At 41.9% G+C, this 26,398-nt stretch overlaps 1 protein-coding gene across 3 annotated transcripts in view; it reads right to left on the reverse strand.

Annotated features, from left to right (window-relative positions):
- NSD1 (nuclear receptor binding SET domain protein 1) overlaps positions 1-25,324 on the reverse strand; it is a 141,858-nt gene extending 116,534 nt beyond the window's left edge. The window contains exons 1-2 of one of the 3 annotated variants that reach the window (XM_042945677.1): positions 25,223-25,324; positions 22,347-23,290 (exon numbers count right to left, since the gene is read on the reverse strand). In XM_042945677.1, the coding sequence (XP_042801611.1) occupies positions 22,347-23,273 (927 nt within the window). In that variant the 5' untranslated portion in view covers positions 23,274-23,290; positions 25,223-25,324. Of the gene's footprint in view, positions 1-22,346; positions 24,130-24,424; positions 24,606-25,222 lie in introns of those variants that run through there. The other 2 variants (XM_042945669.1, XM_042945685.1) reach the window with 2 other exon arrangements.
- Between the last annotated feature and the right edge of the window lie 1,074 nt (positions 25,325-26,398).

Raw genomic sequence — 26,398 nt, forward strand, 5'->3', positions numbered from 1 at the left:
ACTGGTAGTGGTTACACAACACTGTAAATAAAAGAAATGCCAATGAACTGTATACTTTAAAATCATTAAAATGGTGGGGCACCTGAGTGGCTCAGTCAGTTAAGCATCTAACTTCAGCTTAGGTCATGATCTTGTGGTTTGTGAGGCCTGTGTCAGGCTCTTTGCTGTCAGCACAGAGCCCACTTTGGATCCTATGTCTCCCTCTCTCTCTGCCCCTCTCCCTATCCTGCTCCTGCACAAGCACGCCCTCTCTCTCTCATAAATAAATAAATACATAAATTAAATCGCTAAAATGGTAGATTTTATAAGCTATTTAAATTGCACCTCATTTTTTTTTAAGTAGGCTTCAGGCCCAGCATTGAGCCCAAGGTGTGGCTTGAACTCACAACCCTGAGATCAAGACCTGAGCTGAGATCAAGAGTTGGATGCTTAACTGAACTACCCAGGTGTCCCTGATCTCATTTTCTTAAAAACTAAGTATTTAGGGGCACTTGGGTTGCTTAGTCAGTTAAGCATCCATCTCTTGGTTTTGGCTGAGGTTATAATCTCACGGTTTCCTGAGTTCGAGCCCCAGGTCAGGGTCCACACTGACAGTGTAAAGCCTGCTTGGGATTCTCTCCCTCTCTTTTGTCCCTCCCCCACTCACAATGTCCCTTTCAGTATCAAAATAAATACTTAAAAAAAGTCTTTTCACTTAAAAAAATAAAACAAAACAAAAAAACTAAGTGTCTAGTTTCCTAAGGTAACTACTTTTTAAATGGAACATTTTGTATATGGTATGATAAACTTAAAGAACATTTCATTACTTCATAGTTACACTGACATTGTGGTTATTTATTAGTAAATAGATATAACTCAAATCAAACAAATAAATTCTCATACTAGGTAGAAGTTAACATGTAGCTTTACAATACAGTACAGATTTGCAGGTAACATTTGTCTCTCCAATGTTTTTAAGCCAACTTGACATGCAGACATGAAAGAAACTAATAATCAAATGTCTACCTCCAATTTAATCTTCCATTTATAAGACAAGAGTCCACTAAAAATACATTAGTAATGAACAGTGCCCTTAGTCCTTTGTAACAGAAGAGGCAGCATAGCAGAGAGAAAAATGCTCTGAAACCAGATGGCCCTGACTAGAATACTAGCACCATCACTTGGGAAACCACTCAATCTGTCTAACCTTGTATTTCCTAATGTGTAAACCTGAAATAATGACTGTGCCTAGCAACTCATGGGGTTGTTCTGAGGATTATAAAATGAGATAATACTTAAGTGCTTAGTAGAGAGCCTGGCTGCCTAGCATATGGAATTCAATATATGTTAAATATTATAATTAACAATAGGAGCCAATATCCACCATATGCCATGCGCTGTGCTAAGACTTAATTTTCCAAATATTTTATGCATTAAGATACTAAACATAGGAGTCAAGTGTGGTCTCAAATGGAGATCTGTCCAATTCCAAAGCCCATGTTCTTTCTACAATGCCAAACTGCCTTTCTATACAACATATTCATCTTTATAACTTTGTCATTATTTATCAACTAAGGGAGAAGTTAATTAAATTACTTCACATTTCATATAGAAAAGTAAAAACATAATAAGGCTAATTAAATACAATGTTTATAAATACTTAAAAAAAAAAAAGAAAAACTACAGGGGAGCCTAGCTGACTCAGTAGAGCATGTGACTCTTGATCTTAGGGTTGTAAGTTCGAGCTTCATGCTGGGTGCAGAGCTTACTTAAAAAGTTAAAAACTATATTTAAAAATAAATACATACATACATGCTATAATGATTTCCAGTTGGTCAATTTTAAAAAATCCTTAACAGCATAGAAAAACTCTTACGATTTTTTAAAATGGGATTTAATCTATGTTTTTTCCTAAAGAGTAGCAACCAAAAATAAGAAACAACTAAATACAACTAAATACAAGGGGAGGAATATAATCCAATCATTTAAACAAAAAAAGGGAGAACTCAGGTAAACCTAGACCTTGAATACCCACCTTGAACAACATCCTTTCCTGCCCCACCCTCCCTAACTAATCACAACATATTCAACTCTTTATTCTCCTAAAGCAGCAACTATTTCAATCTTTGGAATCCTAAATCATATTCTTCTCAGCCTAGCACACATTCCCCTGCCCCAACTTCTACCATATTCCCATCTTACAAATGGCTTGCACATAACAAAAAAAAATAATAATAAATAACTGGCAAATGAATGCACTGTCTCAGTTATTGTTAGTAATTATCAAAATGCAATAGTACAATAAAATATACTTGCTAGTGTCACTTTTATTTTTTTATTTTTTTAAAATGTTTATTTATTTTTGAGAGAAAGAAAGCATGCAGTGCAAAAAGAAAGGAACCAAGGATCCAAAGCAAGCCTCCTGCGGACAGCAGAGAGCCAGATGCAGGGCTTGAACCCACAAACCATGAGATCACAACCCCAGTGGAAGTCGGACACGCAACTGACTGAGCCACCCAGGTGCTCCTAACTTCTAAGTTTTAAAAGTGACTTTGGGGTGACTGGGTGGCTCAGTCGGTTAAGTGTCCGACTTCAGCTTGGGTCATGATCTCACGGCTTATGGGTTCCAGCCCCATTTCAGACTTGCTGATGCTGGGACGGAACCCGCTTTGAATCCTCGATTCCCCTCTCCCTCTCAATGCCCTTCCCCATCTCTAAAAAAAAAAAACAAAAAAAAAAACAAAAAAAAAAACACCTTAGAAAGTAACTTCTACTATAAAAATAACCACATAAAAAATTAAGTAAAATTCATTCTGTCAGGACAATTATTACCCTAATATCAAAACCAGACAGGGACATTCCAAGAGAACTATACACCTATACGCTAGTATCCCTAATGCCTGAAAATGTAAAAATCTTCAAGAAAATACCAGCAACCCAAATACAGCAACCTACAAAAAATATACAACTCTACACAAAATGGAATTTATCCCAAGAATGCAAAACTGGTTCAATATACAAAAAAATCAATATAATACATACATTAAAAATGAAGAGGGAAAAAAAAAATTTTTTAAATAAAAAATAAAAATGAAGAGGGGATGGAACTATACCAAAATAAAAAGATTTTGTACAGTGAAGGAAACCATCAACGAAATGACAAGGCAACCTACTGAATGGGAGAAGATATTTGCAAATAATGTATCTGATAAGAAGTTAATATCCAAAATATACAAAGAACTTACACAACACAAAAAATCTGATTAAAACAAATAGTCTGATTAAAATAATCTGATTAAAAAGGAGCAAAGGACCTGAATACACACTTTCCCAAAGAAGATATACAGACTAACAACAAATCACCCAAGACAAAATTAAGGGGCTAGCTCAGTTGGTAGAATGCACGACTCTCAATCTCAGGGTCCTGAGTTCAAGCCCTGTGTTGGGGCATGGAGCCTACTTACAAACAAAACAATTCCATTTAAAATAGCATCAAAAAAGTTTAGAATTAAATGTTTAAATGGAGTGCAAGGGGCGCATGGGTGGCTCAGCAGGTTAAGCATCCGACTTTGGCTCAGGTCATGACCTCATGGTTTGTGAGTTCGAGTCCCACACTGGGCTCTGTAATGACAGCTCAGAGCCTAGAGCCTGCTTCAGATTCTGTGTGTCACTCTCTCTCTCTGCCCCTCCCCTGCTCACACTCTGTCTCTCTCAAAAATAAATAACATTAAGAAATTAGAATAAAATAAAATGTTTAAAAAAAAAAAAGGAGTGCAAGACTTGTATGCTGAAAACCATAAACCACCACCAAACAATATTAAATACCTAAATAAATGAAACAATATTCCATGTTTAGGGATTGGAGATAATATTGCTAAGATGAAGAAAAGCCTCAAAACAATCTATAAATTCAACACAGTCTCTATCAAAATTCCAGTTCCCTTTTTTGCAGAAAGTGACAAGCTGATCCTAAACTGTATATGAAAATGCAAGGGGACAGAATAAACAAAACCACCTTGAAAATGAAAAACAAAATTAGAGGACATACACTTCCTGATTTCAAACTTACTACAAAGTTGTATCAATCATAAATGTGTGGCAGTGGCATAATTATGGATAGACATACAGATCAACAGAAGAACATAATTGAGAGTCCACAAATAAATCCTGACATATTTACAAGGGTGCCAAAATCATTTACTAAAGAAAGAATAATCTTTTCGACAAATGGTGCTGGGACAACTAGATACCCACATGCAAAAGAAGTTGGGCTCCTACCTCACACCATATACAAAACATTCTAAATGGATAAAAGACCTAAATTTAAGAGCAAAAATACAATTTTGGAAGAAATCATAGGAGTAAATCTTCCTGATTAAGATTTTATTTTTTTTTGCTTGTTTAGTATGTATCTTTTTAAGATTTTATTTTTAAGTAATCCCTAAACTCAATGTGGGGCTTTAACTTACAACCCCGGGATCAAGAGTTGCATGTTCTACTGACTGAAACCAACCAGATGCCCCATCTTCCTGATTTTATATTAGACAATGTTTTCTTACATATGACACCAAAAGCACAAAGAAAAAAAAAATTAAATAAACTGGACTTGATCAAAATTAAAAACCTTGTGCTTTGGGGCGCCTGGGTGGCTCCATCAGTTAAGCATCTGACTCTTGATTTGGGCTCAGGTCATGATCTCAATGTTCATGAGTTTGAGTCCCATGTCCAGCTCCATGCTGCCAGTGCAGAGCCTGCTTGGGATTCTCTCTCCCTCTCTCTACCTCTCCCCAACTCGCTCTTCCCCTCCCTCTCTCCCAAAATAAACTTTTTAAATAAATGGCTAGGGTAGAAAATTTCATGTTATGTGTACTTTACCACAATTAAAAACTAGGGCACCTGGGTGGTCAACTGGTTAAGCATCCGACTCTTGATCTCAGCTCAGGTCAGGTCTTGATCTCAGGGTCATGAGTTCAAGCCCTGTGTTGGACTCCATGCTGGGTGTGAAGTGTACAATAAATAAACAAACAAATAAGTGGATGAATAAATAAATAAAAGGGGTGTCAAGGTGGCTCAATCAGTTAAGCATGCAACTCTTGATTTCAACTCAGGTTATGATCTCACTGTTCATGAGATGGAGCCCTGTGTCAGGTTCCATGCCTATAGCATGGAGCCTGCTTGGGATTCTCTCTTTCCCTCTCTCTGTCCCTCCCCTGCTGGTGCTCTCTCTCACAAAATAAATAAACATTTAAGAAAATAAAAATAAGTTAAAAAATAAAAAATAAAAATTTGAGGTGCCTGGGTGGCTCTGTCAGTTAAGTGTCTGCCTCTTGATTTCAGCTCAGGTCATGATCTCAGTCATGAGATTGAGCCCCACCTCAGGCTCCATGCTGGGCATGGAGCCTGTTTAAGATTCTCTCTCTCCCTCTCCCTTTGGCCCTCCCTGTCCCACTCTCTCTCTCTCTCTCAAAATAAATAAGTAAATAAGTAAATAAATAATAAAAAATAAAGAATTCCCACTGAAACAGGCACATTCATATACTGCTGGTTGGGACTGTAAACATATATACTTACTCTAAGTGGTGAAGCATAGCAATATCTTTTGAAATTATATATGTATTTAATTTTGACCCACAAGCCCAGTTCTTGAGAGTAGAGATTTATTTTACAGATGTATTTACATACACTGAAATATGTGTATGTATGTATGTATGAATTATGCATATGGTTGTTCACTTTTAGCAAAAGAATATATGAATTGAAAATGTCCATATTCATACAATAGAAACGAATCCACATGTAAAAAAGAATGAGAGAACTATGTTATAAAATGGAAAGATTTCAGGGCACCTCGCTGGCTCAGTCGATACAGCATGCAACTCTTGAGCTTCAGGTTCTAAGTCTGAGCCCCACGTTGGGTATAGAGATTACTTAAAAATAAGATCTTAAAAATGAATAAATGGAAAGATTTCTACAATATATTAAATAAAAAAGCAAGATTATGTGTGCATAATCTGCTACCTTTGCCATAAAAAGGGTGGGAGGTGCCACAGGAATTGAAGGTATTAAATGAGCAGACAACGAACAAGGGTACTTCACTGGTTACCTTTTTGTACTGTATTTTTGAGCCACATATCTATGCAAAAATTCAATTCAGTTTAAAAGTAGAAAGTGGGGGCAGCTGGGTGGTTCAATCAGTTAAGCATCCAACTTTTGGTTTTAGCTAAGATCATGATCTCACAATCACAGTTTGTGGGTTCAAGCCCCAGTCGGTCTCTGAATTAACAGTGCAGAGCCTACATGGGATTCTCTCTCTCCCACTCATATTCTCTCTCCCTCTCTCAAAATAAATAAACTTAAAAATAAATAAGTAAGTAAATAAATAAATAAATAAATAAGTAGTAGTAGTAGTAATAGTAGTAGTAGTAGTAGTAGAGGTGCCTGAGTGGCTCAGTTAGTTTAAGGGTCTGACTCCTTGATTTTGGCTCAAGTCATAATCTTAGGGTCCTGAAATCAAGCCCACATTGGGTTCCACACTCAGCGCTGGGCCTGCTTAAGATTTTCTCTCTCCCTTGGGGCAACTAATGGCTCAGTCCATTGAGCTTCTGATTCTGTTTCGGCTCAGGTCATGATCCAAAGGTTCGTGAAATCAATCCCCAAGCAGGGCTCTGTGCTGACAGCGCTGATCATGCTTAGGATTCTCTCTCCCAATCTCTCTCTCTCTCAAAATAAACATAAAAAAAAATAGGATTTTCTCTTCCCCCTTGGCCGCTCACAGGAAATTTCTCTCAAAACAAAAAAACAGTAGTTAATCATGGTCTATTTTGCATACTTAAGCATTCTTTTTTTTTTTTTTTTTTTTTTTTGAAGCGGGGAGCAAATGAGAGAGAAAAGGAGAGAGAAGCGGGGCTCACACTCACCTGAAGAAGGGCTCAAACTCAAGAACCATGAGATAATGACCCGAGCCAAAGTCAGATGCTTAATGACTGAGCCACCCAGGCGCCCCTTAAGCTTTCTCCTTTAATCAAAACTATTCATAGGGGCTCCTGGGTGGCTCAGTCGGTTGAGCGTGCAACTTCAGCTCAGGTTATGATCTCACGGTTCGTGGGTTCGAGCCCCGGGTCAGGCTCTGTGCTGACAGCTCAGAGCCTGGAGCCTGCTTCAGATTCTGTGTCTCCCGCTCTCTCTGTTCCTCCCCTGCTCGTTCCGTCTCTGTCTCTCAAAAATAAATAAACATTAAAAAGAATTTAAAAAAAAAACTGTTCATTTCGGGGATTCTGGGTGGCTCAGTCGGTTAAGCCTCCGACTTCAGCACAGGTCGTGACTTCATGGTTCATGAATTCAAGCTCCACATCAGGCTCTCTGCTGTCAGTGCAGAGCCTGCTTTGGATACTGTCTCCCTCTCTCTTTGTCCCTCCCCCACTCTCTCTCTCTCAAAAATAAACATTTAAAAAATATTTCAAGGGGCACCTGGGTGGCTCAGTCAGTTGAGTGTCCAACTTCTGCTCAGGTCATGATTTCACAGTTTGTGGGCTCAAGTCCCGCATCGCGATCTATGCTGACAAGCTTGCTCAGAGCCTGGAGCCAGCTTCGGATTCTGTGTCTCCTTCTCTCTCTGCCTCTCTCTCTCTCTCAAAAATAAACAAAAGTAAAAACTATTTCAAAAATAGGGATGCCTGGGTGGCTTAGTCAGTTGAGCATCCAACTCTTGGTTTGGGCTCAGGTCGTGACCTCCCTGTTTATAGAATCGGGCCCCATGTCAGGCTCTGTGCTGACAGCTCAAGAGGCCGCAGCCAGCTTCAGATTCTGTGTCTCCCTCCCTCTCCCTCCCTCTCTTCCTCTCTCTCTCTGCCCCTCCACCACTTGTGCTGTCTCTCTTTAAAATAAACATTTTGAGAAACTTAAAAAAATTTTTTTTTAAATACGGGCGCCTGGGTGGTTCAATCAGTTGAACATCCAACTCTTGGTTTTGGCTCAGGTCATGATCTCAGTTTTGTGGGTTTGAGCCCCGCACAGGGCTCTGTTCTGACAGCAAGGGGCCTGCTTGGGATTCCTTCTCTCTCTCTGCCCCTCCCCGACTCACACAGTCTCTCAAAAATAAATAAAACTTTAAAAAACATTATTTTAAAAATAAATAATTTTTTTTAAAAATTCATTTCTTGTTGGATAGGTGTGGTAACCAGCCTCCAAGATGGTCCCCAATGATTCCCATCTCTAGGTATTCATGGTATTCAACCCATGGTTTTCCCCTCCCACATTTATCCCCTTAATTCTTCCTGCTTGGTCTCTCCTCTCTTGGATCACTCACCCTGGGGGAAACTAGTACATACTATGAGCAGCCCTATGGAAAAGCTCATCTGGCAAAGAACTAAGGACTCCTACAGCCAACCAGCAACATTTTCTTGGACAGGGATCCTAGAGCCTTTAGAGGACTGCAGCACTGGCTGACATCTTGCTTGTAATCTCATGAGACACTGAGACAGAACCACCCAACTAAGCCACTCCCAGATTCCTAACCCTCTGTGATATTAATGTTTGTTTTAGCCTGCTAAATTTGAAAGTAATTTGTTAGGCAAAATAGATAACTAATACAGAGGGAAACATTCCTTTCACAGCTTTAAGAATTTATGTTTTCAAAAAGGTATTAAAGACACTATAAAAATTGTCATCATCATGGTACTGGATATTAAAATAAAATCCATATTAAATCAGTAACTGTGACAGATATGATTTCTTCACATTTTTATGTCTGTAAAGTTAATCAAATACATAGAAGCACAATAAGCTTTGAATCGATAAAAGAAATCACTTCAAAACACAGATCTGGGTAAATGAAAAATCAAACTTCAGCTGTACAACTACAGAAAAGCATTCACTAAAACTGAAAAGAGACTGGGGCACCTGGGTGGCTCAGTCAGTTAAGCACCCAACTCTATTTTGGCTCAGGTCATGATCTCACAGTTTGTGAGATCTAGCCCCACATCAGGCTCCATGCTGTCAATGCAGAGCCTGCTTGGGATTCTCTCTCTCCCTCTCTCTCTGCGCCTCCTGCACTCTCATTCTCCTTCTCTCAAAATAAATAAAAAATTTAAAAGAAATGCAAAAAAAAAAAAACCAAAACCAAAACTATTGAAACGGTACGATCCTTTTGCAAAGCCATAGAGAAGTACACACATCAAGATACAAAAAATTTAACCCATTACCCTGATATTCTACTACCAGCAGTTTATCCTTAGGAAATAATTCCACAAACAGTATTATGAAATTATTACAAGGAAATAATTCCACAGATATTACCTATCAAGACTCTACTTACAACTCTAACATCTACTCCACCAAAGAAATTATTTCAGTGGTTTAATTAACTGCACTGTAATACTTCTGCCCACTCTACTATGTTAAAGAAGAACATCTGAAATGTAGATTTTATTACCTCTCAACAACTGCTCTGCAATTCTTTACTGATGGTGGCATAAGTAGAGGTGCTATTCCTTGATATACTTAATATAAAAATAAATTCAAGACATTGTCAGTTGAACCAAATGTAATTTGAATAAATGCCTTTAGATGTAAAATTCCAAAGACAATTAGGATAGCATTAATGTCTATTATTTTTAGTGAGTACAGAGACAACTTCTACATCACCTACTTGCACCAGGGACCCCCAACAGCTCCAATTACACTATCAAGAGAAATTTGAGATGACAAGGGGAATATACCGTTGCAATTTACAAAGACTAACCTTCAGACTCTTCCTGGTATATAAGGGGATATCATATAACCAGTAATTATTTTTAATTTAGTCTAATGGGTAAATACAATTGTTCATACTCCAAAATGGATTTTATCCTTCCAGCAATCTTTAGCAGAATATTATGGTATTTTATATAAAATCACTCGAATGTGAAAAGGACTTTAGAAACCTTAATAAGTAATTTTGCCTAATAAAGCAACACTAAAATCTGTTCCAACTTATTAAGGGGAAACCACAAATGTGTATGACTTTGTTGGTTCTCTAATAAATTATCTAAAAGTGGAAGCAATGTTTAAAATTATGGTTTGTATATAACCATTACAAAGAATGTAAAGCATCTAGGATATATAAAGAACTCTCAAAACTCAACAGTTTAAAAAAAAAATCAAACAATCCAATTAGAAAATGGGCAAAAGAGATGAACATATTTCACTAGAGGATATACAGATGGCAAATAAGCACACAAAAAGATGTTCAACATCATTAGCTATCAGGAAAATGCCAATTAAAACCATAATGAGAGATCATTATATAACTATCAAAATGGCTGAAATAAAAACAGTGACAACACAAGTGCAAATCAAAACCACAATGAGACATCACCTCACACCTGTCAGAATGGCTAAAATAAAAAAAACACAAGAAACAAGTGTTGGCAAGTGGAGAAAAAGGAACCCTTCTGTACTGCTGGCAGGAATGCAAACTGGTACGGCCACTGTGGAAAACAGTATGGAGGTTCCTCAAAAAATTAAAAATAGTATTACCAGATGATCCAGTAGTTCCACTACTGGGTATTACCCAAAGAATACAAAAACACTAATTCAAATATATATATATGCACCCCTATGTTTATTGCAACATTATTTGCAATAGCCAAGATACAGAAGCAACCCAAATGTTCATCAACAGATGAATGAATAAAGAAAATGTGGAAGATATATATATGTATCAAACAATCCAATTAGAAATGAGCAAAACATACATACATACACATACACACACATATATAACAGACTATTACTCAGCCATAAAAAAGAATGAGATTTTGCCATTTGCAACAACATGGATGGATCTAGAGGGTATAAGGCTAAGTGAAATAAATCACAGAAAGACAAAAATATATTTTTCACTTGTGGGATTTAAGAAACAAAGAACAATTTTTTTAAAAAAACCGACAAAAAACTAGACTCTTAAATATAGAAAACAAATTGGTGGTTACCAGAGGGCATGTAGATCTCGGGGAGGGGTGAAAAAGAGTAAGATACACTTATCTTGGGGTGCCTGGGGGGCTCAGTTGGTTGACCATCTGACTTGGGTTTCAGCTCAGGCATGATCTCACAGCTTATGAGTTCAAGCCCTGTGTCAGACTCTGTGCTGACAGTATGGAGCCTGCTTGGAATTCTCATTCCCTCTCTCTTTTGCCCCTTCCCCACCCTCTCTCTCTTTCTCTCAAATAAACTTAAAAAAAAAAAAAAAAAAAAGAGTACACTTATCTTGATGCACACTAATGTATAGAATTGTTGAATCATTATACTGTACACCTCACAGTAATATAACCTGTACATTGTACTGGAATTTTAGAAAGAAAGAAAGAAAGAAAGAAAGAAAGAAAGAAAGAAAGAAAGAAAGAAAGAAAGAAAAAGAAAGAAAGGAAGAAAGGAAGGAAGGAAGAAAAAAGATTCACTCATATGAGGACTTTAAGACACAGAACATATAAACATAAGGGAAGGGAAGCAAAAGTAATATAAAAACAGGGAGAGGGACAAAACATAAGAGACTTTTAAATATGGAGAACAAACAGAGGGTTACTGGAGGCATTGTGGAAGGGGGGATGGGCTAAATGGGTAAGGGGCACTAAGGAATCTACTCCTGAAACCATTGTTGCAGTATATGCTAACTAATTTGGAAGTAAATTAAAAAAAGAAGAGAAGAAAAAAGAAAAAAGGAAAAGAAGCGCCTGGCTGGCTCAGTTGGTACAGCATGTGACTCTTGATTTCAGGGTTGTAAGTTCAAGCCCTACAGTGGGTGTAGAGATTATCAAACCCCACCCCCCCCCAAAAAAAACAAAAAAAAAAAAAACTTAAAAAAAGAAAAAAATAGACCAAGAAAAAGAAAGAAATAGTGATAACACCAAATGATGGCCAAGATGCAAAGAGACTCCATCACTCATATACTGCCAGTAAGAATGTAAATGATAGAGTTGCTCTGAAAATCAGCTTGGCAGCTTCTTATAAAACTAAACATGTCACTACCATATGATTCAGCAATTGTACTTGGGCATTTATCCCAGAGAAATGAAAACTTATGTTTACACAAAAACCTATATACAAATGTTCATAGCACTTTTACTTCCAATAGACAAAAATTAGAATAAGGCCAGATGTCCTTTAACAGGTGAAGGGCTGAACAAGCTGTGGAATATACACTGTGTGGAATATTACTTAGTAATAAAAAGGAATAAAATATTGATACATTCAATAAACTGAAGGAATCTCCAGGAACTTACACAATATAAGTGAAAGAACCCAATCCCCAAAAGCTTTATACTATATGATACCATTTATGTAACATTTTTAAAATAACAAAATTTTACAAACAAAGGACAGAGTAAGTAATTAGCAAAGGCTGGGGAAGGAGCTGTAAGAAAAGAAATGGGATTTGATGTAAAAGGGCCAAGGGAGGGATTCTTGTGGTGTTGGAACTGTTTAGTATCTTGACCGTGGTGACACATATGTGAACCTACACCAGTGATAAAAATGTAGAGAACTTAATATACACATTATATATTCTACGTACTACACAAAATGAATACAGGTAGATCTGGAGACATCTAGAACACATCTTCTTAGAAATACAGAATTTTCTTCTAGGAAAAAAAAACCATGAAAAACAAAAACTGGGTTCACGTGAACAAGATTGATGGATTAGACCAACATCAATATCCTGGTTGTAATATTTGACGTTTTCATAAAACATTACCATTGCAAAACCAGGCAAAATGCACAAGAGATCCCTCTGTATTATTACTTAAAACTACATGTGAATCTACATTTATCTCAGTAAAAAATTTCAATAATAAAAATGAGAGTGGAGCTCTATCTACATGCTCATATGAAAATATGTCCTTAATATATTAACCAAGGTACTGAACACATATACAGGCCATTTACATTACCAAATTTTAAAAAAAGAAAAGGTTTGTATGAAAAGAAAAGTTTAATAGAACATTAAGTACATGAGGGGTGACAGAAATAGAAACTTTTACCTTCCATTTTTAATTCTGACTTTTTTTTGCCACAAATATTTATTACCTTTCTAACTAAAAAGAATCACAGCCAGGGTGCCTGGGTGGCTCCGTTGGTTAAGCATCTGACTTTTTTTTTTAATGTTTTTATTAATTTTTGAGAGAGAGGAGAGAGAGTGTGAGCAGTGGGGGGGGAGGGGGGGGAGAGAGAGAGAGAGAGAGCGAGAGAGAGAGAGAGAGAGAGAGAGAGCGAGCGCGCCTTCCAAGCAGGCTCTGTGCTGACAGCAGAGAGAATCTGATATGGGGATTGAACTCACGAACTGTGAGATATGACCTGAGCCAAGTCAAATGCTTAACCGACTGAGCCACTCAGGCACCCTGTGTCCCACTCTTGATATCAGCTCAGGTCATGATCTCACAGTTCCTGAGTTTGAGCCCGGCATGGGGCTCTGCACTGACAGGGCAGAGCCTGCTTGGAACTCTGGTCTCTCCCTTTCTCTTTGCCCCTTCCCTGTTTGCTCTTTTAAAACAAATAAATAAACATTAAAAAAAAAAAAAAAAATCCTAGCCATTTCTTCAAAAGGCCACACTTGAAATTATTTTAAAAGTCTAAGGAACAATCATTCAATGAAAATCAAACCCACCACTGCAAAAGAGATGGGATCTCCTTTCAGTGGGTTCTTGTGAAAACTAGGGGGTAGAGATGTAACATTTACATCCATGACAATGACAAAAGACAACCAGCAAAACAACGTAATAGTTATACCACTTAACAGCTTGGAGAACACAAAGATCCTGATCCCACTACACAAAGTAAATTCTCGTGATTACCAACCAAAAATGGATAAAATTCTATTAAACAGAAATAGAAACTGTCAACAGTTTATGTCTTTAACTTACCAAGTAAGGCAGAAGAGTTCAGAAGAATAAAGAAAAAAAAGCAAAAATGCAAAGACAGGCTTCTCGAAATTCATGACTAACTCTCCCAAAAGGTGTTTGGTTCTTGCATATAATAGGCATTGCTTACTGAGCACCTACTTCAGAACTAGCATCTAGTATCTTGTTGCACTCTCAAACAAACCTGTAGATAAGGTACTAGCCCCAATTTAGAGATGAGGAACTGGGCCTCAGAGATTAAAGGGACTTCTCCAACTAAACAGGAAGAACAGTACACACTCAGACACACTCAGAGATCTGTTCAATTTAAGACCATTATGATTTGGGGTACCTGGGTAGCTCAGTAAGTTAAGTGTCCAACTCTTGATTTCGGTTCAGGTCATGATCTCGTGGTTTGAGATTGAACACCACGTCAGGCTCTGTGCTGACAGTGTGAAGCCTGCTTGGGATTCATTCATTCTCTCTCTCTCTCTCTCCCTCTCTCTCTGCACCCCCTCCCACTCACGTGCTCTCACTCTCTCTCAAAATAAACTCAAAAAAATAGTAATAAGACCACTATGATTTAATATCCACAATTAAAAGACTGAAAAGTGAGGGGGCACCAGGCTGGCTCAGTCGGTGAAGCATCCAACTCTTGATCCCAGGGTCATGAGTTCAAGCCCCAAGTTGGGTGTGGAGCCCACTTAAAAAAAAAAAAAAAAAAAAAAAATTACCTTGTTAAAAGATTGAAAGTGAGAATGTGGAGAAAAATATTAGGATATTAGGAAACTCAAGTTCAAAGACCTTAGAAATTGAGTGCATGAGGAGATAAAGTCAAAAAAATTCTGAGGTTTTAAAATTTGGTACACCGAGGAGAAGAGCTGACAGTCCATTCATCACCTTCCTATCTAAAACTTACTTCCTGGGGCACCTAGGTGGCTAAGTCAGTTAAGCCTCTGACTTCGGCTCAGGTCACGATCTCACCTCTTGTGGGTTCAAGCTCCACAATGAGCTCTGTGCTGACAGCTCACAGCCTAGAGCCTCCTTTGGCTTCTGTGTCTCCCTCTCTCTCTGCCCCTCCCTGCCTCTCAAAAATAGATAAACATTAAAAAAAATTTTTTAATAAGTAAAATAAAATCTACTTCCCTCCCCAAGTTGTACTGCTATAATAGCACCATCCACCCTTTCCTTTGGTAACTATATAAAGGACTACTACAAAAAAGGCATCATACTACATACTGTTAATATGCAACGATGAATCAGACCAAGAGGATAAAGACATGAGCCAGGGGAGGGTGTGAAGTAAAGCAAATCTAATCTATTAGTAAATAGTTCAGTCTGACTGAACCCAGAACACCTTGGATATAGCATATATGAGATTTGAGAAAGTCAAGAAAGGGTCCTATCAAAGAGACACTAAATATGGGCTTTGTTTGTTAGGTAAATAGGGAAAGAAGTGAGGCACTGAAGGTAAAGCTTTAACCAGAGACCTAGAATTTCTCATTTTGGAGGTCAGAAGTAATTTTGGATAAGACAGACTGGAAAGAAAAACTATATGAAGAGTGATAAAAACCTCATAGTAGAATGGGAATTAAGAAATGAAAAAAAGACTGGAGAATCTGTGTAATTTAGAAATCGCATAATGGAGTGCCTGGCTGGCTCAGTCGGAAGAGCAGCATGTGACTCTTAATCTCAGGGTCATGAGTTTGAGTCTCACGCTGGGTGAAGATTACTTAAATAAAAATTTAAAAAATAAAAATAAAAATAAAAACTTAAAAAAAAAAGTCAACTCTTGGGGTGCCTTGGTGGCTCAGTCAGTTAAGCATCCAACTTCAGCTCAAGTAATGATCTCGCAGTCAGTGAGTTCAAGTCCCACGTCAGGCTCTGTGCTGATAGCTCAGAGCCTGGAGCCTGCTTCAGATTCTGTCTCCCTCTCTCTGCCCCTCCTCTGCTCACACTCTTTCTCTCTCAAAAATGCATAAACATTAAAAAAATTTTTTTAAAAAGTCAACTCTATAGGATGACATACAAGACCTATGTTTATACTTTACCTCCTCACAACCCCATTCTCCCAGATTCCTATCAAAAGAATTTCTTGGCACTTCTATATCCTACTCCTTCTAACTTACTGGCATGCCTCTGTTCAATTATACATAACCTTTCTGTGAAGTTCTTCAGGATTACTCCAGACATGCCACAGTACTGTATTTATAACACCTATTAAACTACTTACTATTCTGTATTGTCAATGTTTACACTGGTGTTCCTTAAATAGTAAAGTTCCTTAAAAACACAAAGTAGGTCTTACCTTTTAATACTAGCAGTGCCTGGCACAGAGAAAGCACTCAAATGTGGTTTGATCATAAAAATGAGGGACTCCAAAGTTTCCAGCCTTGAAATGAACAGGAGGATGATGCCGTCATTAACACAAAAGGAAATGCATGTTTGGCATAAAGGATAGGTTCAAAATTGAATATGATATAAATAGAAGAGAAAGTTGGTTGGCGATTAGAATTTCTTGGTCTGAAGCTCAGAAGTCAGATCAAGAGCATTTTCACACAGCAGAGTAAGAATAAAGTAAATCCATGAAAGTGGATGAGACTGCAGAGAATCAAAGAGGAAGAAAAGACAGTGAGCAAAGAAGGGCTGTTTAAAGGAGTGGTGGTCAAATACTGCAAATCTAATAGGGTAAGTATTGAAGTGTCACCTGAGACTTATAAAAGAACAGTTGCAGCAGAGTGGAGGATATAGAAGCTAATCCACAGAGCTTTAAGGAGAGGTTAAAAAAGCAGTTAACTCTTGCAAGAAATTCACCATTAAAGGGGAAAGATCATTGGAAGGGTTATAGGATACAGGAAGATGCCTTTAGAATAGGAAGGTATCATCCCGTTTTTAGGCAGAAAAAAATGATGAAGTAGAAAAGTAGAAAATAGACTCCAGAAGAGGAAAGAGGAATGAGTAACACCAGGTCCTCTAGCAGGGAGGACATGAGAACAGAACATGAGAGGTATGGAGATAGGATCTATTTTCTTCTTAGACAGGAAAGAAGAGGGCAGAGAATTGCTGCAACGATGAGAAGAGCAGAGAGAATCTGAGGAATCATTGTCTCAGGGACCACCACAAGCCATACAAAGATCATCTGCACTCATCTCTCCTTCTTTCCTCAAATCCAGACTCTGATTTTGCCTCCAAACCAGACAGCCCAAAATGGCTGCCAATTTCCCTCCTCTGAAATAATCTTTTCGATTTACCCTCTCTTTCTACTACTAATTCTGCCCATGTTTTTTTGTTGTTGATGGGGGTTTTTTGGTTGGTTTTTTTTTTTTTTTTAATGTTTTATTTCTGAGAGAAAGAGACAGCCCATCAGCAGGGAAGGGCAGAGACAGAGGGAGACACAGAATCTGAAGCAGGCTCCAGGCTCTGAGCTGTCAGCCCACAGCCCAACAGGGGGCTCGAACTCACGAACCATGAGATCATGACCTGAGCCAAAGTCAGACGCTTAACCGAATGAGCCACCCAGGTGCCCCCAAGTCTAAGTTTTAACTACTATTCCAACAGACTCTGACATCCTAAGGTTGCCTCTATTCTCCCCCAGCCAAAGTTTTTCAAACACAGATTTCATCAGATCACTTCTCAGCTAAAATCCCTTGCTGGCTCCTAGTCCTATCACTTCAACATCAAATGCCACAGTCCAAATTTTTAGGCCCTATTACCAGACTACACTTATCCTACCCAACCAATCCTCAACAAATACTTCCTGAAAATACTATGTTCACTTAATTCTCTACATGCAAAATACCCTTCTAGGAGGTACCTGGGTGGCTCAGTCAGTTAGGCATCCAGACTCCTGATTTCAGCTCAAGTCATGATCTGTTTGTGGGTTTGAGCCCCACACTGACAGCGCAGAGCCTGCTTGAGATTCTCTCACCCCTCTCTGTGCCCCTCCCCTCCTTGTGCTCTCTCTCTCAAAATAAACTTAAGAAGACGTAAACAGCCTTCTAAACCCAACCAAACCCAACCCAGCCAAAGCCAATTCAAGTTCCACTTCTTCCTTAAAGCCTTGACTACTCTAGGTTTCATTCATCTCTCCACTCAACTCTTTAACCACTTAAACATCCACAGCATAGAACTCAGTACAGGTGGGTGGTTTTTGAGTACTTTGTAAATCCCCAAGATTGTATAGGATTGTTACAACGCCAAAATATCTATTTTTAAATGGCAAAAAGAAGCCTCTATTCAAACATCTTTCTATGGACAATATAGTGTCTATCTCCACCTAATAATGAACTACTATTACAGTGCCAGTCAATTACAAGGTAAAACTGCAAACAAATCTGGCAAAAAGATGCTGTGTTTCGGGGCGCCTGGGTGGCTCAGTCGGTTAAGCGGCCGACTTCGGCTCAGGTCATGATCTCGCGGTCTGTGAGTTCGAGCCCCATGTCGGGCTCTGTGCTGACAGCTCAGAGCCTGGAGCCTGTTTCAGATTCTGTGTCTCCCTCTCTCTGACCCTCCCCCGTTCATGCTCTGTCTCTCTCTGTCTCAAAAATAAATAAACATTAAAAAAAAATTAAAAAAAAAAAAAAAAGATGTTGTGTTTCTTGAAATCAATGTAAATAATAAAGAAAAACCACTCTGATTACAGGTATGGAAAAGATGATCTAGGTCAACCAGTAAACAAGTGACAACTGACAACAATAGGACAGAAACTTCAAAAAGTGACATGATAAACATCAAAGGATTAAGATATGTTGGGGCGTCTGGGTGGCTGAGCTGGTTAAGCATCCAACTCTTGGTTTTGGCTCAGGTCATGATCTCACAGTCTTGAGTTCAAACCTGACGATGGGCTCCTCAATGACATTGTGGAGTCTGCCTGGGATTCTGTTTCTCTCCCTCTCTCTCTCTGACCCTCCGCCAATCACGCATGCACTTTCTCTCTTTAAATAAACTTAAAAACAATGTAAGTCAATGACATAACAGAGGGAAAATAAAACAAGATCAGTAAAATAGCAGTTACCACTGAGTATGCAGGCATTTCTACGATTCTCTCTTCTTTGGTATATGCTTGAAATTTTCCATTGTGGACATTTTTTTTCTTTTTAAATGTTTATTTATTTTTGAGAGAGACAGACACAGAGTGTGAGCAGAGGAGGGGCAGAGAGACAGAGAGACATAGAATCTGAAGCAGGCTCCAGGCTCTGAGCTGTCAGCAGAGAGCCTGATGCGGGGCTTAAACTCACACACCACGAGATCATGACCTGAGCTAAAGTCAGATGCTTAACTGACTGAGCCACCCAGGCACCCCTATTGTGGACACTTTTAAAAGAGAACCTTACTCAAACAGATTACCTCACTATTTTACAAAAATTTAACCTCATTATAATCATGAGAGAGTGAAACAAAATAAAGTATGTCACCTCCCTCTTATACAATTTCACTGGACAATTTTTTTTTAATTTTTTAATGCTTATTATTTATTTTGAGAGAGAGAAAGAAAAAGGAGGAGGAGCAGAGACGGAGAGATTTCCAAGCAGGCTCCACGCTACTAGCACAGAGCCCCACACAGGGCTTGATCCCACAAACCTTGAGATCCATGACCTGAGGCAAGATTAAAAGTCAGCCGTTCAACTGACTGAGCCACCCAGGTGCCCCTGGACAAAATTTTTTTTACTCTATTTGATTCTTGCCTTATTTTAACAAATAGTTGCCATCACAACCAAAGTTTTGATAAAGGTTTAAAAAGTTTATTTTCATATTTCTTCATTTTAATTTTTCGATATAAAATCCTAAGTAAACCCTTTTCTCCTTATTATGAAATTTTAGTTCCCACTGTAAGTGGATTCATTTTTAGTCACCTTCTTTAGATTAAAAGTACAATATGTACATCAGACTATCCTGGAGCTAGCTAGCTACATCCTAAGAATTTTGAGTATCCCTAAATTCATGAATACCACCACAATTTAAATTCTCCATAAAACATCTAAGGGAAGAGTAGAAAACAAACTGCTACAAACAGCCTAGTGAGTAAACCAGGCCCAGCCAAGAGTGTCAGAGACCTTCAGAAGTCACTACAGAAAACCAAGAGTACTGAGATAATTCTAGGATTTCAAGGGTTTTAGTTTTGTCTCTAATAATCTCAAGTGCCTTGAAGGATGACCTGTCTTTTATGACATCTTTCACTACAAAGCTATGAAGATCCAATGAGACAATACAGACCAAAGCACTCAATAAGTTGTAAATTATTGCCTGTTTAAACTTAGCTCTGGGACCAACTTTCCTTCAGTATTTTATCAAGTACCTACATATTATTAATCACTATACACTGCATACGTTCACTGGCAGGAATTAGAAGGTGTCAACCCAATTAGATATAAAAGCACCAAGTCAGGATTATTAACTATAATGACAATCATTATTCACATCACTATATTCAGATAAAATAACTGAAAAGCAGAGGATAAACTGAAGAGGCTGCTTATTTATGGCAAAGGGCAAACAGTCTGCTTATAGCTAGACAGACAAAACAAGACAGTATGATTTTGAATCATGTGCCTTTCTCTAACTCTATAAAGGGAATTTACAATCCTAATAACTATATTACTCTCACCAAGAGAATCACAGTATCACATAACAAAAAATACCAACAGCATTTGCTAATGATTTTCTAAAATTTCCAGCCCTAGGCATAGAATCTAATGCAGAGTAAATAAGTGCTCTATACTTGCTGCAATGAATCAACTGTGCAGTAATCTGTATATATTAAGTGTGTAGCCATATAGAATTATTTTTAATTACACCTTTCCCAAACTATGTTATTCAGCTAAATTTGCAGTCTAACACTGACTTCACTATTTCAAATCTTCAGCTAAAAAATATCAAAGGCAAAAATCAAAGCAATACACTGCATCCACGACCTTAAACCAAAGGCCTACAATTGGTTACTCGCCTCTTCAAGCCCATAAAGTCTTTAAGCAATTTATACTTTCTGCCAGAAAAAAAAATTTCTATTTATATACAATTTTGCTAACTCCCATTTTAGATACATAACATACTATCTATAGGCTCCAATATTTTCAATTGTTTATAATAGAGCCAATATTCCAATGACATCTCTTTGACAAGAAACAGATTTATGTGTCATTATATATATGCTTCTAGAGAAACATCTCCACTGTCAAATGCAAGATTTTATGTAAACACAAGGGCATCACTATATATGTAAAAAAATTTCCATGTGAACCCAAGAAAGAGTTTGTCTAAGCTGCCAATAGGTCACCAGCACAACTTATCCACCCTAAAAAATACCAAGGACAATACAGACTCAAAGTGACTACCAAAACAAATTTTTAAAATGTGCAACTGCCAACTTAAGAAACCAAGGAGTACTAAAGCATATTTAAAACATGAATCAACAAACAAAAGCAACACACCCACATTCTCTGTGACTTTAAAGAATATCAAGGCTATACGGTAAAGTGAATGTTTAATGCACTCAAAACAGTCACCACATACAATTTTTTTTCTGATTAAATTTTTATATAGATTGCAGAGGCATGGAAGTAAGGAGATCCTCCATGGTGACACTGCAGGTGACCATAACAATACATCTGGGGAGAAACAAAATCTGAATGAAATATTTAAAGCTGAGAAAAATTTTTTAACAACCAAGAAGTTTGATTTTAAAGGTGATGAAACTGAGGCTAAGAGAACTGAGCATTCCGCTAACTATGGACAGTCCAAGAAATTCTGTATAAGATCAAATAAAAAAGAACTTTATCATTTACCACTCGTTAACAACAATACACAGCACTACTAAATAACAACTCAAAGTAGATTTTCTTCCGTTTCTATACACTTACACATACCACAACACACACACACTTCAAAATTAAAACCTAAGTTCAAGAGTCTACTCTGATGGTGGCAGTTACCTACAGCAATAGGATACTATACCTTCACAACAGGTAGTTCAGAAAAACTGGCCTAATTTAAATTTTGACTGATGTCCAAGGTCTTCTCATCTTAGCTACTTTCAATTTGTACCCAAAATGCACTTCAATGTGAAGCAAGCATCACCCCATCAACTAAAAAAATACGCCAGGCCTTACGTAAAAAAAGAACTCTAGGAAACTAACTGGTTCACCTGCACTCATGATACCAGTACGCCAAAACATTTAAAAAATAACTAAGTAAAACTAAACAAATGTATGTTCCATCTTGAAAAATGAAATCTGAACTCAATTAAAGGCCCTTAAAAGTTTTAACTCTTAGCCAGTCCTCAACTGAGAGTTAACTGGAAAAATCTGAGGGAAAAAAAAATCATACAACAGAGATAAATTTAAAAATCAGAGTAAAATCTCCCCAAAAAGCCTATCATTAGTAATAGGCACTCAGCTGTGAACTGATAAACAACCAAAAACCAATCAGTTATGTTTCCCTTTAAGTTGCCTGTATATATACACTTATGTATATATTTAAGTTGTACCAAAAACTGCTTACAAATGGCAATTCCTGTGAAGTAGATGATGATGAAGTTCCAGGTAATTCTAGCATGTTTCCTAATGTACTGGTACTGGAATCTGGATCATCCTGAAAAGATAAATTTATTGAATTTAATTGCTCTTCTATGGTAACGTTTGTATCTCCTAGTGAAAAGGGGGCTGGGAGAAGGGCTGCTTTTTCATTGCTGCCGTCCACTTCATTTCTTTGCTTATTTTTCTGTGTTTCAGTTTGAGGAGCTAATGGCAAGAATGGCGATTTGACTGCACCATTTCTACTCTCTGATGTGCTGTCTTGTTCATTTCCCATGGCCACGTCTACACCATTCTCTGATTTAGGCTCATAATTGCAGGTGGCATTGGTCTGAGTTTCCTCAAAGATCTCCTCTATACTCTCATCCTCTGTGACTGGCTGTTCTGGGTCCATTTCAGAATCTACATCTGCATCGTCCACACAAGTAAAATTCTCAAAGTGCAGAAAGCCATTCTTGATAGTCTTTGTTACTTTTACCTGGAGTTCAGGGGAGTTATTACAAGAGGGTTCCTGTTTCATAGCAAGTGCTGTTGGACCACCAGGACTCAAGGAAGTGCAAACAACTGGCGACTGAGCTCTTGAATCACTTTTTTCAGGGTCTTGAAAGGATTCTGATCCATCAGCAGACCCATTTAAATACTCTACATTGATCATGGAGGCCAAATCCTGTAGTCTCCGCAGTGGAATGTAACAAGATGGAGAATCTTGTCCATAAGCATTTTGGGATGTTCCACTGGCAGTCGATAACTGCATAGTACACCCATTAAGTGGCTCAGAAAAATTGGATTGACCATTACCGAAAGGGCTGTCCTTGTCTTCAGGGGCATCTAAATTCACTGGATTGGAAAAGGGCAGCAGACAATTTCTTCTAGGTAGTTCACAGGTCTGATCCATCCTGGGCCAGCATCAACCTGAAATCCAAAAACAGCAATTAATCTTAGTTTACAGGCCATTTGACTCTTATCTTCAAAATGGCAGCCACTTCTGAAGGCCTAGTGGCCTCAATGCCTTTCTGCTGCACTTCCATGGGCGGAAAAAGTTCCCCAGCTGACGATGGAAAAATGGCCTCGGTGAGCCTCCGCAAACTCCATCTTCCCGGAGCTGGGCAGATCTTGCCACATGCAAACAGCCCGTCCCTTTTTCCTGCACTGCAGACTGGTGGACAGTTGGGCTGAACTAACATTAAAATCCCTTTGGCAGTAGAAATTCCTAAATCTCAAACAGAAATTGTCCTCCCCATCCCCCGCTGGTGGGGGGGTGGGGGGTGTCCAGCGGCCGGATCTCCCAAAGGGAGAGGGCTGCAGGGTTCGAAGGGGGCTCCCGGACGCTGCACAAAAAGGTTACCCTCCTCCTTCCTGGATCGCTCGGGCGCAGCGGTCACAATAGCGCTGCACCCTGCGCCCAGCCGGCACTGAAGCCTTTGCAGCGGCCGTGCCCAGGCCGCAGGCGAGTCGGCCTAAGCGGGTGCACCCCGAACCTCGCCTTTCAGACTGCAAGACTGCTCAGTCCACGGCTGCAGGGCCCAGAGGCCACGACGCGGCAGGGGGAGAGAAACAGAGGCAGCCGGCGAAGCCGAGTCAGGGCAGCAGCAGCTGCTACAGCTTGACAAACATGGCTGCTGCCGACGCCGCCGCCGCCTGCCCGGGCCGCGCTCCTTCCCGCAGCCGCGGCAGCACCTCCTGGCCGAGCCGATCGCACTCATCAATATTAAGCAGCAAGCAAAGTTTGCTGCAGGAGGGTAGCCGGCCCCGCGCCCACCAGCTGGCTACCTGTGGGGAGGCGGAGGCCGAGGTGCGCGCGGGAGGCCGGCGGGGCACGGGCCGCGCGGGGAGGAAGTTCTCCGCGGCCGGGCCGGCTAGGCCTGAGCCCGGCTGGTAGTGATGGAGGGGGAGGGGGCCCGCGGCAACAACGCCGCGGGCCACCAACACCGCGCCGCGCCCGGCCCTCACCCGCGCCCCTCACCTCACGGCCACCACCATCTTCCCCGCCCGGCCGCCTCCTCCCTCTTCGCGCCTGCCCGCCACCCACCCAAGCGCACTAGTTACCGTGCCCCGCGCCCCCTCCCGGGCCGGCTGGGGGGAGGGGGTGACCCTCATTACACTGGGGCGCGAGCGGAGCTGAGGGGAGAGAGCGGAGCCGCTCGCTGCACCCCCCTCCCCCCCGCGTCTCTCTTCAGGGGAGAAGGCAGCGAGCGCGACCTGCCCCGGCCTATTCCGCCGCCGCCTCCTCCTCCTCACACCCCCACCGCGCGCGCCCCCGCGGCGGCGCGTGCGACCCAGCGCCTCGCGCCGGCCCGCGTGCGGCTGGGGCACCGAGTGCGCGCGCACCCCTTCCCCCCACCGCGCGCGCGCTCCCTCTCCTCACTCTTCGGGGTTCAGGGCGGGTGAAGTCGGGCTCGCGAGCGCGCCGCCCAATCAGCGGAGCCGCCGCTGCCGCCCCCTCCCCTCCCCTTGCGCGCCCGCTCGCGGCCCGGGCCTACGGGCCGGCCCGGCAGCCCGGGCGGGGCCTGAGGCAGGCTCCCCAGGGGCCTCGCGCGCCTCCCCGGAGTGTCTGGGCCTGCGGGCGTCGTGGGTGGCACTCAGATCCCCTCACCTACCTCAGGGCGCTACGCTGGCCCCGGGCTGCACACGGCTCCTGAACCCTACCCGTCTCGAGCCCCATCCCCGGCGGCACCTGGCCCGGCTGAGGCCTGTCCGACCGCCCAGCCGGCCCCGTTCGGGCCCGCGTCAGTCCCAGCCTCCATCTTAGGTTACAGCCCGGCTCCCCATCCACTGGGCACCTGCCCTCAGCTCGCTCGGCTCGGCCCGAGGCCAAGGCAACCCCCCTCCTACCGCGGGGCTCACCTGGGGGCTTGGGCTGGGGTCTTCGAAGCCTCAGGCCCCGAGCAGGCGTGGCCGCAGGTGAACCCCCTGCCCAGCCGCACCCCAAACCCACACCACCACCACCACCACAGACCAAGCTGAGCAGGAAACAAAATGGAGGCAGCAGCTCGGGTCTGCCTCCCAGAGCCAAGCTTGTGCAGCCCCAGGGCTCCCTCCTGCCGCAGGCCCGACGCCCGAGAAGCAGGGGGCTGGCTCGTTCCGGGGAAAACAGGCAGCCGCCCTAGAGCAGCGCAGTCAGGCTGGGGACTCGGCCCTGCGGTCCCCACAGCCCCTCACCCACCACCCCTTCCCTTCCCCCTCCTCCCTATTTCTCTCCCTCCCCCTGCCCGGCCTTGCGGGGTGAGCGGCGATCGGGAGCCGGGTCGGGTCGGGTTACCCGCCCGGGCACTGGCTGCCCGGCCGTGGCCTCGGCCGGGGGATGAGGCCAGGCGACCCCCGCGCCGAGCCCACCCCCCGCACCGGAGCCGGGCAGCAGCCTGACTGCGCGCCCGCACCTCGGCCTGCCGCCGTGCGGCCCCCGCCCAGTGAGGCCGTGTCCCCAGCCCGGGTACCACCGGGACGAAGCTCCCTCACCACCCCCGAGCCCAGGGGTCCTCGCTGCCTCGGGCGGGGCGAGGGGAGCGCTGGGGGGAGGGGTCCACTAATCCCTGCACCGCCTCCCGCGCCTAGTCTGGGTCTGGGCCTGGCACGGGGACTCGGGCCGCAGGCGCGGGCGGGCGTCAGTAGGTGTGTGCGCGCGGGGCAGGGGACGCGAGCTGGGGGCCCGGAGGGGCCGCGCCTCGCACCGCGGACGCTGCAGTTCTCCGCACCCAGGCAGATGGCCCTCTCGTGCCACTGCCGCCCAGCGCAGGCCGCTTGCTCCGCAGCCCTGATCCCCCGGGAGCGCGCGCCTCGCCCCTGCGAGCCGGGCTTCGGGACCCCGGCGGAACTGCGCTGGGAGGGCGGACCGCCCGGCTGGCCCAGCCAGGCCTAATGGCCTAATCGCCTAATCCTCGGCCTGGTGTGCTGTCTGCTCCCAGGGCGTCTTGGAACTCGAGGCCTGCACCCAGCGCGCGGGGCCCCGCAGCTCTGGCCTAGAGCGGCCGCGACGCGTCCAACCATCAAAGACGGCGTAAGGACAGGTCAAGGAAACCAAAC

Source organism: Panthera leo, chromosome A1 (assembly GCF_018350215.1).
Source record: "Panthera leo isolate Ple1 chromosome A1, P.leo_Ple1_pat1.1, whole genome shotgun sequence".
NCBI classification, from domain to species: Eukaryota; Metazoa; Chordata; class Mammalia; order Carnivora; family Felidae; genus Panthera; species Panthera leo.